The sequence below is a fragment of the Epinephelus moara genome, chromosome 7, assembly GCF_006386435.1.
Source record: "Epinephelus moara isolate mb chromosome 7, YSFRI_EMoa_1.0, whole genome shotgun sequence".
Taxonomy (NCBI): domain Eukaryota; kingdom Metazoa; phylum Chordata; class Actinopteri; order Perciformes; family Serranidae; genus Epinephelus; species Epinephelus moara.
Genome location: NC_065512.1, coordinates 40,784,067 through 40,802,760, shown reverse-complemented (window position 1 = coordinate 40,802,760; position 18,694 = coordinate 40,784,067). Strand labels below are relative to the sequence as shown.

The 18,694-nt window shown below is 39.7% G+C and overlaps 1 protein-coding gene and 1 long non-coding RNA gene across 4 annotated transcripts in view; one reads left to right on the top strand and one right to left on the bottom strand.

Annotated features, from left to right (window-relative positions):
• pde9aa (phosphodiesterase 9aa) overlaps positions 1-18,303 on the top strand; it is a 160,855-nt gene extending 142,552 nt beyond the window's left edge. For all 3 annotated transcript variants that reach the window (XM_050048350.1, XM_050048351.1, XM_050048352.1), the window contains 2 exons: positions 17,538-17,633; positions 17,710-18,303. In XM_050048350.1, coding sequence (XP_049904307.1) covers positions 17,538-17,633; positions 17,710-17,760 — 147 coding nt within the window. In that variant the 3' untranslated portion in view covers positions 17,761-18,303. The remainder of the gene's footprint in view (positions 1-17,537; positions 17,634-17,709) is intronic.
• On the bottom strand, positions 5,042-8,194 carry LOC126392769 (uncharacterized). Its single transcript, XR_007570212.1, has 3 exons — positions 7,128-8,194; positions 6,362-6,467; positions 5,042-5,185 (listed from the first exon to the last, which is right to left on the bottom strand). It is a non-coding gene; the product is annotated as an uncharacterized LOC126392769 (long non-coding RNA).
• Positions 18,304-18,694: the final 391 nt, after the last annotated feature.

Here is an 18,694-nt window from a genome sequence, read left to right as displayed (position 1 = left end):
GGGTTTGGGGCTGCAAGGTTTGCAGGATGGACACAACATCCTGGATGGTGCTAACTTCTCGTCCCCTACACACATCCCTCAGTATGTCCAGCTCAAGGCTTAGCCGCTCTCGTGGAAAGGGGGTCAGTTCAGGGGAACCCACATCCACTCGTTTCCCCTGAGCCGCCTCAAGAACTGCCTGCTCTCGCCCTGCAGCTACGCGGAGTCCCTCCTAATCAAAACGCCGCTCCACCTCTGAGCGCAGCAGGTCCTGCAGCCTGACTACATACAGTAGGCTAGCCTATGCCAGATGCCAAGGCTACTGTATGTAGGCTAGTCAGGCAGGCTGCATATCACATTCAAAAGCATAGATCTATGTATTAATGATATGAAAGAGATAAATTTAAGTCAGACAAATTGAGTTTAAATTCAGATTCTTTATTTTTTTTAAAGCGTAATGCAGTGGGAGGCTGATGGGGTGGGTCGACGTCACGATGTTCCGACGTCACGATGTGTTATCCAAATAAGGGCATGTACGTCACATATAGCAGATGATGTGATTTCCCGTCGATGAGCAGGATCACTTAACCGTCGCCTGTGAAGTTGTAACCGCGCTAGTCTTCTCCTTAAATGATGAGGACTAATCTGAATGCCATCTCTAACAGAAAGACACAATGCAATTTCTGCCTGTGTTGCGTTGATCAATAATGTGATCTGCCATTTTCACCTCCCTGGGACACCAGTAGCAGCTCTTGTAGGCTGAAATCAGGACGATCACATTAACCAGCGCGCAATCATCAGACATATTTATTTATCACGAGAAAACAATCTAATCATCAGACATATTTATTTATCACGAGAAAACAATCTTTGTTATCTCGAGATAACGAATTAATTCATTCGTTATCTCGAGATAACAGTGCACAAAAAAAGAATAAGATAAAGTTACAAATGATCAGGGAGCAAACGCCACGCGTGTGATCACTCTGTCGGCATTACCAGAAGTCATCGGTGCTCTGGAATATTTTTTTTACAGAGACCAATTATTTTCACATTGTCATTAACATATTAAAACACATTGAGTCACGTTTTAAGTGATATTGATTTTGAAGGATTCAACAGTATTTCATTTAACATAGTGACCAATAGTAAAAAGGTTTTTGTGGCAGCTGAACATGACCATACAAACTCATCACATATGAAAGGCCTTATTTTCACAGTAAAAGAGGTAACCAGTTTCATCATAGTATGACTGTTAGCTGAATAATACTCACCTGATGACCTTTAAAAATGTTTTATTTTATAAGCCTAACTTTTAAAGACAGTAAAATTAGATTAAATGCTTATTTATGTCATCCCTGTTACTGACATATCCAATCCTGTTACTCTGGAAAGGTAACAGGACTGACAGTAACAGGGTTGAAAATTTCAAGATAATTTGTTCATTGCTATGTAAAACAAATGCTGTGCACATGCAGTGTGCTTTGAAAGGCAATTACCGCTGGGGCGGCTGGGGCTCGGAGGTAGAGCGGGTCGTCCACCAATCAGAACATCAGCAGCTCGATCCCCAGCTCCTCCTGTCTGCATGCCAAAGTATTATTGAGCAAGATACTGAACCCCAAATTGCCCCCGATGGCTGTTCCATCGGTGTGTGAGCGACTTAAAAAAAGAATGAGTAGCAGGTGGCACCTTGCATGGTAGTCTCGGCCACCAGTGTATGAATGTGTGTGTCAATGGGCGACTAGTAAAGCACTATACAAATGCAGGTCCATTTAACATTTACCTGTAGATACTGATTGTATTATGAGAATTAAATAAGATTAGATTAGATTTATATGTTAAAAAACAGTAACAGGATTGATGTTTATGATTGTCCCCCCTGGTCAAACCTTAATAAAACATCAAAAATAGCATATCAGAGATGAGAGAAACTTACTTGTCATTAATCTGTTAGTATCCAAATTCAGAGATGATGGAACTTCCTGTAAATCATGTAAAATCTGGAATGTACTATTAATTTACAAAGGTTTTTCGGTTAGGGTAACAGGGTTGACATAAAAGACATAAAATTAGGGGACACCGATATATTGATAAATACTTATTATTATTATTATTATTATTATTTTTTTTTTTTTTTTACTACCAAAAATCACTGTAACAATAAGAGCAGACCTAAAACAACATGTAAATGTGAACATTTTAACATTTTGCCTACATTTTACAATGTAAAAGTCCTGCTGGAGTACAGTCATAGGGAGGAACAGGCCAAAAACCTCACCCTCATCAACATAAAAGTAATTTTAATTATTTAAAATGCTATTTAACTGACTTTAATTTGATGTCATATTGAGGACAAAAGGCATCTGTGAAAGATACATCCTTGGATGCGCTGGGACACATCATCAGTGATGTTTCTGAGATCCATGGGTGTTTCGGGTCTTTCAACATCATACACCCTCCCTCGGGTGACGCAGCCAGGGTTGATCAGACCCTGGCTTGTGTCCCAGCAGCATTGGTCCACTGATCGTTCATCCTGATCCAAAGCCATCTGGAGGCTTGCTCTGCTGCTTCCATGGTGGACTTGATGGCTTTCCTTTTTGCGGCACCAACAATGCCAAGTAGCGTGTAGACCCTGCACAGTGAATGGCCCATGAAGCCTCTGCACCCCACTTCAATGGGCTCACAGCGCACCCTCCAGCCACTTCTCTGACACTGCTCCACCAGCTCCTGGTATTTGGACCGCTTCCACTCGTATGCTTCCTCCATGCGATCCTCCCAGGGAACTGTCAGTTCAGTGAGAAGCACCTGCCTCGAAGACACTGATGAGAGACAAAATCTGGCCTCAGGCACCTTGTTGTGATGTAGTCTGGGAACTTGAGTTGTCTCCCCAAGTTGACCTGCAGCTCCAGGTCCAGCGCTGTGGTGAGAAGGCTGGTTATGCACTTGGATTGTGTTGGTGGCTGCTCCCCAGCCCTGATCAAGGTGATGGTGTTCTTGGCATGTTGTTGCTTATTGTTGTTCTTGGCCACAGACCAGGTCACCTTCCTTTCCATAGGCATAGAAATGTAATGTTATACTATTAAATTACATAATTGTTTGTTGTTATAGTAATTTTATGACTGATTATTTCTTGGGGACACAAAAGGCACCAATTCCATGGAATGACCCCCTCACTGATTCAATAGAAGATGCAATTTGTCCCATATTTTTGTGTACACCCTACTCTAGTGCATGAACTATATTTTCACATGCTTGGAAAGACATGCGAAATATTAAACTAAAAAAGTTTCACGAGACATAGCAGATAAATATCAAATCAGAATTTGCTTCTTGCATCTTTCACTCAGCGTCATCGTTGCCATGGTTATGTAGACACCAGTGGCGGCTGCTGGTCTTTCAAGGAGGGGAAGCTCATTTTCGGCCAACATCATAAAATGTGTCCGTTTATTTATACGTAAATTCTACCCTCTGGGGCTGCTGCGCGAGGCTAGTGTGACCGCCTGTGAGTGCTTTGGGACGGTGGAGGGGTTCACAGCAGCACCCGTTGCTCGTTGGGGACAGTAACTGCAGAGCGACAGAAGTCAGAGTCTCCAAACACGAGTACAGTCTCCAATAACACCAGAAAAAGATGCTAGATTTGGCGCTAGTCGTTTTTAACAAAGAAAAAGTCACTAAGAGGATTGGAAAAGTCTCCAGATCAACTCGGAACAACGGAATGGAACTTGAAAAATGCTCCGGTGCTGGTTTATATTTCAAGATCGCTGATTCGCTCATTTCGCTGTCAATCAAAAAGGGATTCAGCCTCAGACAGATCATCCAATCATCATGCAGAAGCCCAGCATCCAGGCCAGTGCCGTATAATATAACAGAGTCGCGACAACGGAAGTCCAAAATGCTTGTGCGTCACGTGACTCATGTAGACCTCGGATAGTTCCCGGAAGTTACTGGCGGGCCATTTAAATACATAATACTGAGAGACAGAAGTCCGATTTTCGGTAAGTAGCTGTCAATAACTACATTGATTTATAATATATGTGTAGCACGCCATAAACAGTTACATCTTTATGTTGTTTTTTAAAGTAAAATGTGCTCATATTTGAGGATTAGTGTTAGTTTACTACGGTTAGGTAAGACTCTATTAATCCCAACCTTGTGTAGTATTTTTACTGTAAAAATATAGGAATGTATAGATATCCCCCGGGAAGTGGCAAAATATTGCACACAGGAATATTACACACTTTGTACACAGTGCACAGTTTAAATATAAGGGATGTGGATAAGGATATGTATTTATATATGGGCCAGTATAAGTATATTAATGACATAGCATAATTATGATAGAAATGTATTATTACACAGTATAACTATGTGTAATGTGTATATAACATATATTGTTGTCTGCCTTGTTTAAATATGTTAGTCTTTCCTTACCTTGGTGAAACAGCGTGTTGCTTTTATTGCTTTAAATGATGTTTTCAATTCTGTCCTTAGTCTTGTATGGTTGTCAGGAGTAATCACATCCTAACATTTATTGATAATGTAATGATTCTAATGATTTATAACTAATGTTATCTTAATTACTTTCAGTGGGACAGAAGGAGACCGACGGGTGACTACCAATGACTGTCAAGTGACAGCACAATGGGTCACTGGGCTAGCAGCAGCAGCAGCAGCAGCAGCAGCAGCAGCAGCAGCAGCAGCTGATAGACATATATATTTTATGTATCTTTGTCTTTTTACTATGTACTTATTTACTATAACAAATTAATTTTTAATAAACTCAGAAACATGACTTGGATGTCAAGCAGTTTGTCTGTGCCCTTCCTTCTGTGTTGTCCTCTCGTACAGTCTCCACCATGGTGCTGTGTGGGGATGTTCCAGTCGTTTAGAGAGAGAGGTACACATGCACAATTTCTTCATTGACACAGAGATGAGAAATTTTTTTTTTGGCCTAAGTCAGCAGGAGTAACCTGAGACTCACTACAGACTACAACAACAAAAATATGTAAGGTTATCATTCTCAAATACTGCATTAGCACATTTCCACAAACAAAGACCACACTATTGGGAAGCTCAGTGTTTGGTTTATTAAAAATAAGGAACAGGGAAAGGCTTGCAAAACCCACAGAGTTGAGACTCAGGGTAAGGGGGTTGTTTCATTGCGGGGTGAGTTCAGGCTCCATTGCATCCCCCTGTTGTTCTTGTGCTGAAAGAGAAAAAAAAGAAAGAGGAGAAATGGTTAGGCACACGTATATATGCCTGGGTCTGACGTTGCCTTGTGAGATAAGGCACAAGTATGACAAGTGGCATCAGTTTTAATTGCATTTGTTTGAAGTTGTCTCATGTATAAAGTGTTCCCGAATACTGTATGCATTCAACCACTATGGGATATGTCTGTGGGTAGACAAAAGTGAGTTGTGTGTGGGAAGTCACTGCAGGCACATTTTGGTGCAGACCAGTTTGCCAAGACCAAAAAGGGCAAGACAAAGCTTAGAGCAGATTTAATTCCCACCATCTTTGTGCATCATGCTGTGAGCGCCCCTGCACCACAATGCACCCCTGGACCTGTAACATCATTGTTATTGCCACTCCTGAACTGTAACATTAATGGTCCTCATCCTGCAGCACTCCTGACACGAGGCACGCAGCATCACTGCAGTATAATTCCTTAAAATGTTTACTTATATTTCAGTGTTGGGTGCTGTTGTAACTGATCAGCACACTGGAAACCAGCAGGTGGGTCTACCAGCTCTGGTGTATTAATTTGCACTTGTCATAGTGACTGACTGGCAAGCCAATTTGCTTTTGTTGTGCTAACCTCAGCATTTGCCTACTGTGTTTCATATGACTGGCTCTCAAATATTCATCCCTATCTCATAAGTTATCAGACTTTGATCCTGTGTCTGGTCGTCCCTGTGTCCACAGTTATCTGTTTATTTGAAAAGGTCTAGGCTATTTAATTGTTTAATATCATCACACTGTTATTTATATAAGCAGGGGATTTTAATACAAAGTTGTAACCACTGTATGTGAATGCGTGAATCGGTCAGATCTGCACTCCAGAGGAGAGCCTTCATTAGACTATGCAATATCGCCCACTACTGGGTTTGTAAGTTAATGAACTGCAATTAAAGCTCTCTGTGCTTTAATTAGCCGCTATGAAACAACATGACCCTCTTCTATTTTATAATGCCTATTAATATTATAATATTATAATGACGGTAACTGGTAATATGCAATGTATTACATTTTCAAAGTAACTTGCCCAACACTGTATATCATATATTATATATTCAATATAATTACTTATATAATTAATATAAAATGCAGTATAATACATATTAAGTATGATTCCTTATCTCTGTAACTACTTGAAACACACCTTGTTAAGTTTTAAGTCTCACCAAGGTCGACTCAGCACTTATCTGCAGCATCCTCTCTCACACAGTGGTCCTGCAGCATCACTGCTCCGCCACCACCCAGTGCTCCTACAGCAGGTTACAAATATACAAGATTACATATCTAATACTGTGATAGAATATATATTTAGCATGATCATATGTATAACACAGTAATATATACATACATTTGGTATTTAGAATAATTCCCCATTTAGCCTGGTATGTTTCATTTATCAAAATTACTTATCTTGTGTTTTAAATCTCATTCAGGTCCTCAAACTTCCCTCTCACTTCGCTATCAATGTAATATCAGCTGAGCTGTAACATATTATAGACAGGTATACTCAACAGAATCACAAAGCCTAAAAAACAGACCATAAGTTCCGTTTTTGTTTCATTTCACCTCCTCCACTCAACAATCACGCAGCAATGTCATATTTAACTGAGCTAATATCTAACTCAGACTGGCTCGCAAAAAATCAGGACTGGAAGCACTCTAACTTCCCAATGTTAGATAAAATGGTTTAGGAGAAGACAATTTAAAACTAACAGGCTGTTCATGGTTAGCATTACCTGTATGGTGTGTACAGTATGTACAGTGTCCTAGCCTAATCTGTTATCTTATCTTTTAACATTACATAAATCTACTAATTTAATGGGAGATAATCCACTAACAAGCTTTAATACACATGCTAATTTAGATAAATTGTGCTGATAATGTAAAATTTGAGTCTTTGGACATCTTACCCGTTAAAAGTACATCACAGCCGGTCTTTTCTGCTGTAACTCCATTGCGCTGCTAGCATGTGCCGCTTACTTCCGGGAACTATTGAGAGGCTCCGCGATCCGCCATTGCTGTGAAAAAATGGCCCATTAGAGTGAACGGAGAAGACGCAACTCTCTATTCAAGGGCTCTGGTCCAGGCCAGCCGAGGCCAGCCCACTGCCGCATAGACCCCCAGAGACGCTGAACGTCCGATGGGCGGGACAAAACCGAGCATTTATCCAATGACTGTCTAGTTTTGCTGCAGTGGAACAACCCACTCTATGCTTCCCCATTGAAGTCTTTGGACGCTGAGCTTCCACTGTTTAATGCACTGTGACGCTATGGGAATGAATGAGAAGAAAGTCGCGTCAGTGACCTGTGATAAGTAGCTGATTCTGAACAAAAGTTGAACGCGTTCTAGCGCATATTTAGTCAATGAAATGTAAACACAACAGTACATATTTGACCACTTATTTTTTGACATTTTAGGGGAAGCTGAGCTTCCCTTGCAGTCTTAGAGCAATCGCCACAAGTGGCAACCTCTAGGGCTGACAACTGAGGGCAATGTGGAAGCGCCAAAAACTGCTATTCATTGACTGGCCGAGGGTTAATCATTTTTTTATTTTTTTTAAAGTGGAAGCCAGGATGGCGGTGCTATGAGGAGACCGATGTGAACTTCTCTGTTGGACAAATTTGAGGTTTTGTAATATGACAACTTCAATGTTTGAACTTTGGACTGAAATAGTGACCAAGTAAGTGACATAGTATCTTTACAACAAGTACCAGGCACTGTTGGGAGTGGACAAACACAACATTTAGAAAAAAACAAGGTGGTAAAAGTTTGAGTCATGGCTAATTGTTAGCTAGAATGTCTACTGATACCACCCAGCGACCAGCCTACAACAATGCTGTTATGAGTGACACAGAAACCTCTATGGAGCTGAATGTACCAGGCACGGAAAAATTAGGATAAGTAACCCAGAGGGTAAGGCAGATTTACTTTCTCCCCCACCTGCCAACTCTCTTCAAACCTGTCAACAAAGGAAGAAGCGAGAGCTCTCCAACAAACAGACTGATGAGACAACTTCTAAACACATTGAAAAACTGTCCTCTAAAGTGAACAACTTGCGTTGGATATAAACAGACATGAAAAAATTCTGAAACACATGGAGTCAGCAATTGAAGATTTGAAAAAAGAAAACCGCATGTTAAGGGCACGTGGAGCTGATTGTAAACACTACAGCTGGAGATGGGCTTTGAAACTACATGGCCTGGAAGAGGAGGCCAACAAAGACGTCAGAAAAAAATTGTGATTGATATTGTTGGAAAAGCTGCTCCCAGTCTTCAGGAATATTTTGAGGAGGGGATGACATTGCCCATCGACTTGGCCCAAGAAGATGGGATGGATCCTCCAGGTCGATTTTTATGCTGTTTGATCCCCGCCATCTCCACGATGATGTGTGGAAAATGTCAAAGGCTGCCAATATCTGCGGGAACATAATCTGCGATTCACCGAGGCACTGAGTCCTGAAGACAGCGATGCAAGAGAGAAACTCTGGCCCCCTTTGAAAAAAGCAAGAGAAGAAGGGGAAAAAAGCTTCCTTCCTTGGCCCCTTTGCTCTGATTGACGGAAAACAATTGACCACTTGGACATTTAATGACTTTTCACACACCATGGATGTTGAGGCTCACGCACTTGAGATGCTCACATTTTAACATCACGGTTGAGCAATATGGACCATTCTCTGGACCGGAGAATTAATTTAAGTGCACTTACTGTAAACAGCGTCTACATTCCATACTGTGAACTACAATTGGATGTTATCTAATGTAATTTTCATGATACAACATAATACATTTTCTGTTTTCGTTTTCAGAAAACAAAAGAAATGAGTGATCTTACTAATATTACTGTGACCAATAGGCTATGAATATGTTAATTAAATCTTTTGGATGTTTTAAGTGCAGATGCAGATGTTGTGTCTAAGTTGAATAATAACTTTAGTTGATACGCGTATGATTTTCACTAAATAACTAAATTTTAAAAAGGCGTCAGTTACTGATATTTATTTGCTGTAAGAGTTATCCTTGTTGAGTCATTATGTGGTGCCACATACCTTATTTCTTGTCACTATTTGTTCATTATATTCTATTGGTCGTCTATTACTCATTTTCTTTCAAAGGAGACTTAAAACACACACACACAGACACAGACACAGACACAGACACACACACACACACACACACACACCTACCTTAAAGTTCTAGTCTTCTTTTTACTTGAGAGCTTGTAAGTTGTATTTACTGTTTTACTATTTATTTTTTATTTTCAGCCCTGTGAGGCAAATTGTGATTTGTGATATTGGGCTTTATAAATAAAATTTAAAAAAAAAAATTGAATTTATTGTAGTCATGGTACTAACCACTCTGCTGGGGTCTCAATTTTCTTCATAAATTTAAAGGGGATATTTTAGAAGTAATTCAAATGACAGTAGGTGGATTACAATCACACTAAAGCAAGATAATTCAATTTTCATTGTGTGTAATATTTACGGTCACAATTCTCATGCCTCCATGAAGATACCTTTTTTGTGAGATAACTTCAAAACTTAATGAGCTCTTATATACTGTATTTCTGTTACCCTCCTGCAGAGTACATCAGGTTACCTCTTGTGAGTATCTGGCAAGGTCCTTATCAGACCATGCAGCCTTGTTAGTTACAATCCCTGCATCCACACAAGGTGCCAGACGTAATAGATGGAGATTTACATCACATCTGCTTAACATTGTATGGGATGCCATGAAAGCTTGCCTCAGAGGACAAACAATAGCATACACCTCAGGTAAACGTAAAAAATATAAAGAAAAAATCCAATCCCTGGAAAATAAGATAAAGGATTTAGAAAAACAGCATGTTCAGACGCAGGATAGTAATGTTCTCCAACAACTCAAATCTAAACAGCTGGAATATAATGTTCTTAACACACACACAAGACAGAAAATGCAATAAAAAGAATGAAACATAAATACTATGAACAAGGAGACAAAGCGGTGAAACTTTTAGCTTGGCAGATTAAAAAGGAAGAGACGAACATGACAATATACACAAATAAAAAAGATGATACATTCACTAGTATTCCTAGTGAGATTAATGAGGCTTTCCTGAGCTATTATAAATCCCTATACACATCACAAGGATGTAATCATACAAACATTGAGCATTTCTTAGACAAGCTTGACCTCCCTGCACTATCAGAATGTAATAAAGAAACACTAGAGGGCAGTATTACAAAAGAGGAGGTGACAAAAGCCTTGTCACTACTGGCATCTGGAAAATCGGCAGGTCATGACGGATTCCCCATGGAATTCTTCAAGGTATTTTGTCCCAAATTATTAGAACCCATGCTTGCCATGTTTAATTATGCCATAGAGACAGGTAACCTCCCATTGTCCTTAGAACAGGCACTGATTATTGTATTGCCCAAGCCAGGCAAAGATCCCAAACTGTGCAGCTCGTACAGGCCTATTTCAATTCTACCCAGTGACTATAAAATCTTCTCTAAAATCCTTGCTCTGTGACTTGAAAAGGTTCTTCCTGATATCATAAACATGGACCAAACAGGATTTATTTAGAACAGATCATCAATTGACAATGTAAGAAGATTTTTTAATATAATCCATGGCTCCAGATCTGACCTAAACCCATGTGTCGCTGTGTCACTCGGCGCGGAAAAAGCTTTTGACCGCGTCAAGTGCCAATATTTGTTTGAGACCATGGAAAAATTCAATATAGGTCCCAAATTTATTAACCTGGTCAAGCTGCTCTATAGACACCCTACAGCACAGATACAAACCAATAAGGACATTTCAAACAGATTTGTTTTATCACGCAGCACTAGACAGGGCTGTTGCCTTTCGCCTCTATTATTCGCTGTCGCTATCGAGCCGTTGGCAGCAGCTATAAGATCTAACCCGGCTATTCATGGTATACAAAGTGGTGACTGCGTCCACACTTTATCTCTTTATGCGGACGATATTTTAGCATACCTCTCAAAACCAGATGAATCTATCCCAGCTCTGGTAAACACATTAAAACGCACTGAATTTGGCACGATCTCAGGCTACAAGATTAATGTAAATAAAAGCCTCTTAACGCCGGTGCTAACGCTCACCCTCCTGGTACTTTCAATGGTGCCTTAATCACATCACCTAAGTAGGACTTAAAATTTCAAATGAGGTGCAAAATACATTCTCTCTTAACTACACAACATTACTGAAAAAGACAAAAGAGGATTGTAAAAGATGGAATGATTTGCCTTTGTCTTTAATCGGACAAATTAATTGCATAAAAATGAATATACTTCCAAAATACCTTTATCTCTTTCAGATGCTACCAACCCCAGTCCCTAAATCATTTTTCAAACAACTTAACACTAGTTTTACACAGTTTATCTGGAGAAATAAACCACCCAGGATAAAGCTGACAGTATTACAAAGCCCTCTAGAAAAAGGTGGATTGAAAGCCCCTAACTTTGAGTACTTCTACTGGGCAGCACACGTTAGAGCAATTTGGATGTGGCAAAGAGAGCAAGCACATCCACCTATGTGGAAACAAATTGAACAACATCATCTAAACAATTTGAAATTGGAGTCAGTACCATATAACAGCTCTTTAAATTCCCTTCTGACTACAACAACAAACCCAGTCATTATTCATACATTTAAGATCTGGCAACAACTTCGGAAAAAAACAGGCTGTATTCAAGCTATATATGACAAATCTCCTTTTCACATAAACCCTTCCTTGCCTAAAGCTCTTAGAGATGGTATCACAAAATTGTGGTTCACAAAGGGTATCAAAACTTTTGGTGGTCTGTTCAAAGATGGGACACTTCAGACTTTTGAAGATCTCTCTTTACAGTATGGGCTACCCGGCACTCACTTTTGTAAATACCTCCAGGTTAGGCACTTTATCATCTCAGAACAGGGTGGTCACCTACAATCACTAGGAGAGCTGTCTCTAGATAAACTTGTGCGGGATAAACAGGGGGTGAGAGGGTTTATATCTTATACTCAGGAATCTTTCAACTCATGGGTTGGAAAGTGTTAGGAGTGAAACGCAAATGGGAAGAAGATCTTGAGTGTAATTTTGAAGAAGCAGACTGGGAAGACCTGTGTACCGGGAGCCAGAACTTCTCTTTTAATACTAGACATAAAATTACACAATACAATTTTAGAATATATTATACTCCTGACAGGCTGCACAGAATTAAGCCTCAGTACTCCCAGTTCTGCCCCAGGTGTAAAACTGAAGTAGGGACATTGATGCACATGTTTTGGGCCTGTTCATGTCTAAACTCCTATTGGGCCTCAATACTCTCAGTGCTTAACGGCATTACAGGAGTGACCATCCCTGCAGAGCCAAGAGTAACCTTACTGGGTGACACGTCCACGATAAAAATCAATAATAACAAAATTAAATTTATTAAGATTGCCCTTATTTGTTTATTTTGTTTATTTTATTTGGATCCAAATTTATTCCAAATGAAAAGATCAGGAGGGAGGGAGGGAGGGATGGGCTGATCTGGTACTTATGTTTATGTTGTTGTTTTTTTTACACTGTGGCATTTTTCACTGTTATGTTATGTTTAAAAAATACAATAAAGACAATGTTGAAAAAAACAAAAGACAATTTCCTAATCTAAACTCCTACCTTTCAAAACAGAAGAAAATAACATGGCAATGCCAAATAAAAAGGGCTTCTCACTCCTACTAATACTGCTTTTGTGCTCTATTTACAGTGCTCCACAAAAATGATACAAGAAAAACTTACTAATAATACTGTAAAAGACAGGGTGATGTGATGTTATGGGAATGGTTCTGTTACTGTTAAGAATGTGTTCAGCTACAGCAAACAGTCTGTTTCAGTAGTTATTGAGTTTCTGTAATGTCTGTGAACGTCTCACTCCCAGCAGAGTTATGTGTTTTAGAGGCTGTGAAGCCTGTCAATTAATACTGGCACCTATGTGACCTATGTGAGATACCAACTTGTAATTGGCAGAGGCTTGAGAAGAGGGTTGCTGTTATGCCTGTTTTGTGCGTGCGTGCGTGCGTGTGTGTGTGGAAGCTAGGAGCAGGAGTTGTTAGTTAGCTGCTAATGAGAGAAGACACTTTTATATGCAGACATGCTTGTTATTTTGGCGTTGGTTACGGCCCACAGTAACCTGTGTAAGGTTAAGAAATAAAGAACCAGCAAACGAGTTCATGCCTCGTAGCGTCATTGTTAAGGGTCGCTACGTCGCTATTATGCTGCATTCCCGAGCATTGGGAGGTGGGATGTATCCCACCTGGAGTTAACTAGATCCCACCTCAAAGCTTTCCAGACGATTGATGTTCAACGTAAACAACAAACATGGAGGACCGCAGACCCAATTACCTTACATAGCGATAACCAGGTTCAACTAGATATCGCTATGTAAAGTAATTGGGCATTTACATTTCACCACATATCGTCATGGAAAGACACTATAGCAACATATTTTCACACGAACAGCGTGCAGAACGAGTTGTGTTAACCGCCATTGTTGTGTTAAAGTCACATTGTTGATTCGCGGTGAGGTCGGGGTAGCTCCACTAGGACCTCCAGCCTCGACGGGCGTTTCAATGCATTTTTCCTAGTTGGAGGTCTGAAACTTCCTACCTCCCAGCAGTTAGGAACGCACCATTAAACATTATGCTGCTAAAAACTCCACTCACCTACCCAACATCAATCAAATATCTTCGCTACTTAACAGAGTTATCAAAATACACACACTTATTTACCCGAATCGTGATTTCTTTTTTGCCTGCAGTTACTTACGAACAAACAAAGTCTACGTACTGGCTTTGTTTGTGGTGGAAAGGGTGAAAGGAGGGAAGAGCTTCTCTCTGTTGGTGGTTTAAAAACCCTCTGTCTCGCAGTGGGCCAATCCGGCAATAGCAATCTTCTTCGGACGGCCCAATCAGCACTCACCACCTGCTTTGCAACAACCAATCACGCTTCAATACATGCACACACTCTGACAGGAGGAGAGAGCACATCTTAAAGGTCACTGCAGATCAACACAAGGACAATACCAAAAAATAATGACCTGGGTCATAACAAATATTACAAAAAAATATGAAATCCCTAATTTGAAACGAACTGCTTTTTTTTCTTCTAATTTCCATTCTTACTTTATCTATTATTTGTGTTCATCTTTCATTGCAATTTGTTTCAGCTCTCATGTATTGTTGTGTTTGTTTTATATCTTACGGGTTTTTTGTACATTATATTGTTGAATAAAGTTTTTAATTTAAAAAATTATCTTTTTTTTTTAAAATAATGATCCCATTTAAATGTTATTAAGGCTTAAGGTTCTGCATAATTAAGGGTGTGGTCATTCTGACTGACAGCCTGTCTGCTCTGCCCAGGACCACCATTAGCGCGTTCACTGACCCACTGACTGCTTGATTAAGTTATATTAGGGTCCTATTACGCCTTGGTGTTAAACTTACAGAGCGTATGGAGTTATAAAGCCTCATGTGCGTTTGATTCTTTTGTGGAGCTTTGTTTACATCCGACAGTAAGACATTGATGCAGAAACACCTTCAGCCAGTTTGCATATCGATATTTGTGGCTTCTCCACCACTCATTAGACCTGTCAGTTACAAATATGGCAGAGAAGAAGTGCGATTTTACAGACTGTCTCACACCGACTTGGTTCTCTAACAGAGCAGCTGTCATTACGCGCGACAATTACGCACGGCTGTGGCTATTAATAGCGCCCGTACCAATAATTCATCACATGTAGGCCTACCTGCAAACCATCATTGCGATAAATACGATAAATTTATAGCTCTTATATTAAAACAGTCCTTACAAATTGCTGCCCAATTTAGGATGAAATCAAGATTAAGAACATGGAAATTTTTTTTTTTTTTTTTTAATTTTATATACTTTATTAATCCCCAAGGGGAAATTCAATTTTTTCACTCTGTTTGTCAATTACACACAGGTCCGAACACACACATGCACAAACAGGACCTATACATGCACTAAGTGGAGAGATGTCAGAGTGGGCTGCCCGTGACAGGCGCTCAGAGCGGTTGGGGGTTCGGTGCCTTGCTCAGGGGCACCTCGGCAGTGCCCAGGAGGTGAACTGGCACCTCTCCAGCTACCAGTCCACGCTCCATATTTTGGTCCGGACGGGGACTTGAACAGGCGACCCTCCAGTTCCCAACCCAAGTCCCTATGGACTGAGCTACTGCCGCCCCAAATAATGGCTCAAGCGTAAGCTAATTTAAAAGAATGATAATAAATTCCATCAGGTATAGGCCAAATAATTAAGTAGGCTAAGCCTAATTAAGCCTACAAGAAATATTTTAGACAACACAGTGAAGACTGTGAAATGTAACATTATTTACTAATATTGGCAAACCTACAAACAAGGCCTAACTCTAAATCTCATTGTATATTTCATGTCCACCATATCCCATTATTTTCACCCAGTCTATCCGAAGTATTTTGCATCACAGTGGTCCAAGGAGTTATTAGAAACTACTTTTTAGACTCTTGAGTTGTGCTATCTTACTGTCAGTGTCCTATAGTAAATATGAATTTAAGTATATCTCTGATGTAACCAGTTAGAACTGGAAGTGGTGATGAGGTCTGAAAATATAGGCTATTAAAAGTTTCTTGAAAAAGTTCTCAAAAGGTTTAACTCAAGAATTCCTCCACATAGCCTCCCTGTCTTGCTTCTTCCAAATTTACCAAATAGTTTATTTTGACAGACCAAACATTTTGCCCATGACTGTGATCTGATCTTTTAATCCTTAATAAAAACAGATGCAACTGTTAACTATAATTGACTCTTTTTTTCCCATTACATTCATGTTGACAGTAGTGCTGACTTTAAACATGATAAATAAATAAAAAGCACAAATTGGTGCATAAAAATAGCCTGAATGCAGAAAATGAAGTGTCTAACACTCAAAATCTCATGGGGAGGACCCGCTGACCCCCTCTTGATTTTTGTCCCCCAGGGATGGAGCCACTACGAAGGTGTTCCTTATTTCTACACACTGATGGTGGCAACCCAAGTAGACAAGGGAAGCATTTTCGCATGACATCACATACTAATCCTTCAGTTTATTCTGCTTGCTGCATTTGCCATTGGCTGTTCTTGACAAGACCCGCCCTACTCTGCCTCTGATTGGCTACATTGCACTCCTTGATGCGTCTCTCACTTCTTTTGCCCTTTACAATAAACAGTTCAACTGAAAAAAAATTTGCCTACCTATTTAATGGCTGGCAGTTTTTCTTGTCACTGAGATAACTCTGATTTGACATTAAGTAAAAAAAATAAATAAATAAGTAGCTTTGCAAGTAGCAAGCTACTTTTGCCATTTTCTCGTAGCTCAGCTGGCTACATTTCTCTGGGGATAGCTTCAATATAGGCTAGTGAAACTTCATTTTGATGTGGAGTAAATGGCAGCTTAGCTCACAACATTGTCCAAGTAGCTTGCCCAACACTGATGTCAACACAGTGCTCGCTGTGGAGTAAACTACTGCGTGTGTTGTTACAGAGGGAGTAGAGATAGAGAGATTATGTAGGGGAGTGATGTCAGACAGGAAACCATAGAGATTTGAGATTTGTCTCAATATTATTTGTGTAAACAGATCGACAATCTGTGTCATCTGTAAATATAATACACCCTCCACAAAAACAAAAAAAATTTTTTAGGCAAAACTACTTTTCTAATAAAAATGGAAAAATGGGTCTGCAAATACACACATTCCGCAAATGTAAAAAATATCAGTGAATCTATTTCATTATTTTACAAATAAATAAAAACCATTTGTGAATACCTTCCTAACATTTATAGCTCTTGAACAGGTATTTGTGAATCCAGTTTTTATTTGTGAATCTCAATGATACACTTGCAGAGTTGCATTTTATGCCCACTGAATCTTTTTATTTTTTAATTTTTGGAATTTGCTTGTGTGTTTGCAGATTTGTTTCATATTTGTAAAACAGTCTTTTTTGAGTATACATATCTTTTTAAAATTTGTGGAAGGTGTTTCGTATTTACAGATTACACATTTCCGCATGGATTGTATATCTTCTCACACCAATAATACTGAGACAAATCTATCTTCATAGGAAACCATCACATGGAGCAGTCCTACAGGGGGACGGCAGAAACATACCCGCTGCTGCTTAAATCTGACAGTTACAGTTATATTGATACAAAGTAATGAGGTGTTTGCAGTAATGATGCTGGCACTTAGACCTTGTGTGTGTGTGTGTGTGTGTGTGTGTGTGTGTGTGTGTGTGTGTGTGTGCGTGTGTCTCTGTGTGTGTGTACTAGCTGTTCCCACAGATTGAGGAAGCCATGGTGCTGCCACTCAGGGAGTCAAGAGACCGATACGAAGAGCTCAAACAGATTGATGATGCCATGAATGAGGTGAGAGGATTTATAGGATTAATTTGCTTTGCCCTCTGTGCAGACTGTGACTCATAACAAGTAATGTTCTCTTCAGGTGCAGAAAAAGAAAAGTGAGAACTTGACCATGGGAGGGAAGAAGAAATAAGACATTTCTGAAGAGGTAGGAAAGAAGAGAATGAAGTGCACGGCCAGGCCTCTAACTGGGACAAACACAGATTGTTTTTATAATTCTAATCTGTGTATTTCAGCACCAGCGAGTGTAGAGCACCGGTGTGAAGCAGTGTGACATAAAGTAAATGGAGTCGTCAGACACACTGGTCCATTATGGGCTGAAGGCTTTCCATCACTGTGTCCTCTCCTCCCTTGTTGTTGTTGAGGAGCAGAGGAGCAACAGGATGTATGATGAGGGAAGATCATGGGAATTTCCATTCAGTCACAGAAATGTGATGGATGTGAGATGTGTTACAAACTACTGATGGACTCAAGGACCAGATGGACTATCCAAAGCCTTTTTTAGGGAAATGTCAACATTTGTACTGCACAGCCTACTTCAGTGAACAATATTTAGATACATATCTTTTATTGTTTTTTATTTTAGATGTGTTGTTTTTTTATAGATTGTACAGATTTTTAGTGACCTTTGCTCATTCCTACAAAATAAATAAATAAAAGGATTACTTTAATTACAGACATCTGTCTGGACTGTTTGTGTCTCTGCTTATTATTGTTGAACTAAATACTTATTTCATTTCTTATCTGCAACACAGCCTTTTGACAATGGTTTAAGGAATCCAAACCTTTTCTATATTCCATAATACATACACTGTGTGAACATGTAATGTTTATGTATCATATTCTGCATATTTATGGCCCATTTACAAGGCTGGATAACTGAACCAACAAAGTCTGCGACTGCTAAAAAACCCTACTCATTCACACAGTCTGTGGTCATTTGATTACATTCAGGAATATACTCCCGTAAGCACAGTACTCACTGAAATGAAAAGGGCATCACTAATCACTATTTTATGTTGACAATGTATTAAGGACTGTGTGTAGAGTCAAAGGGATTGCTCTTT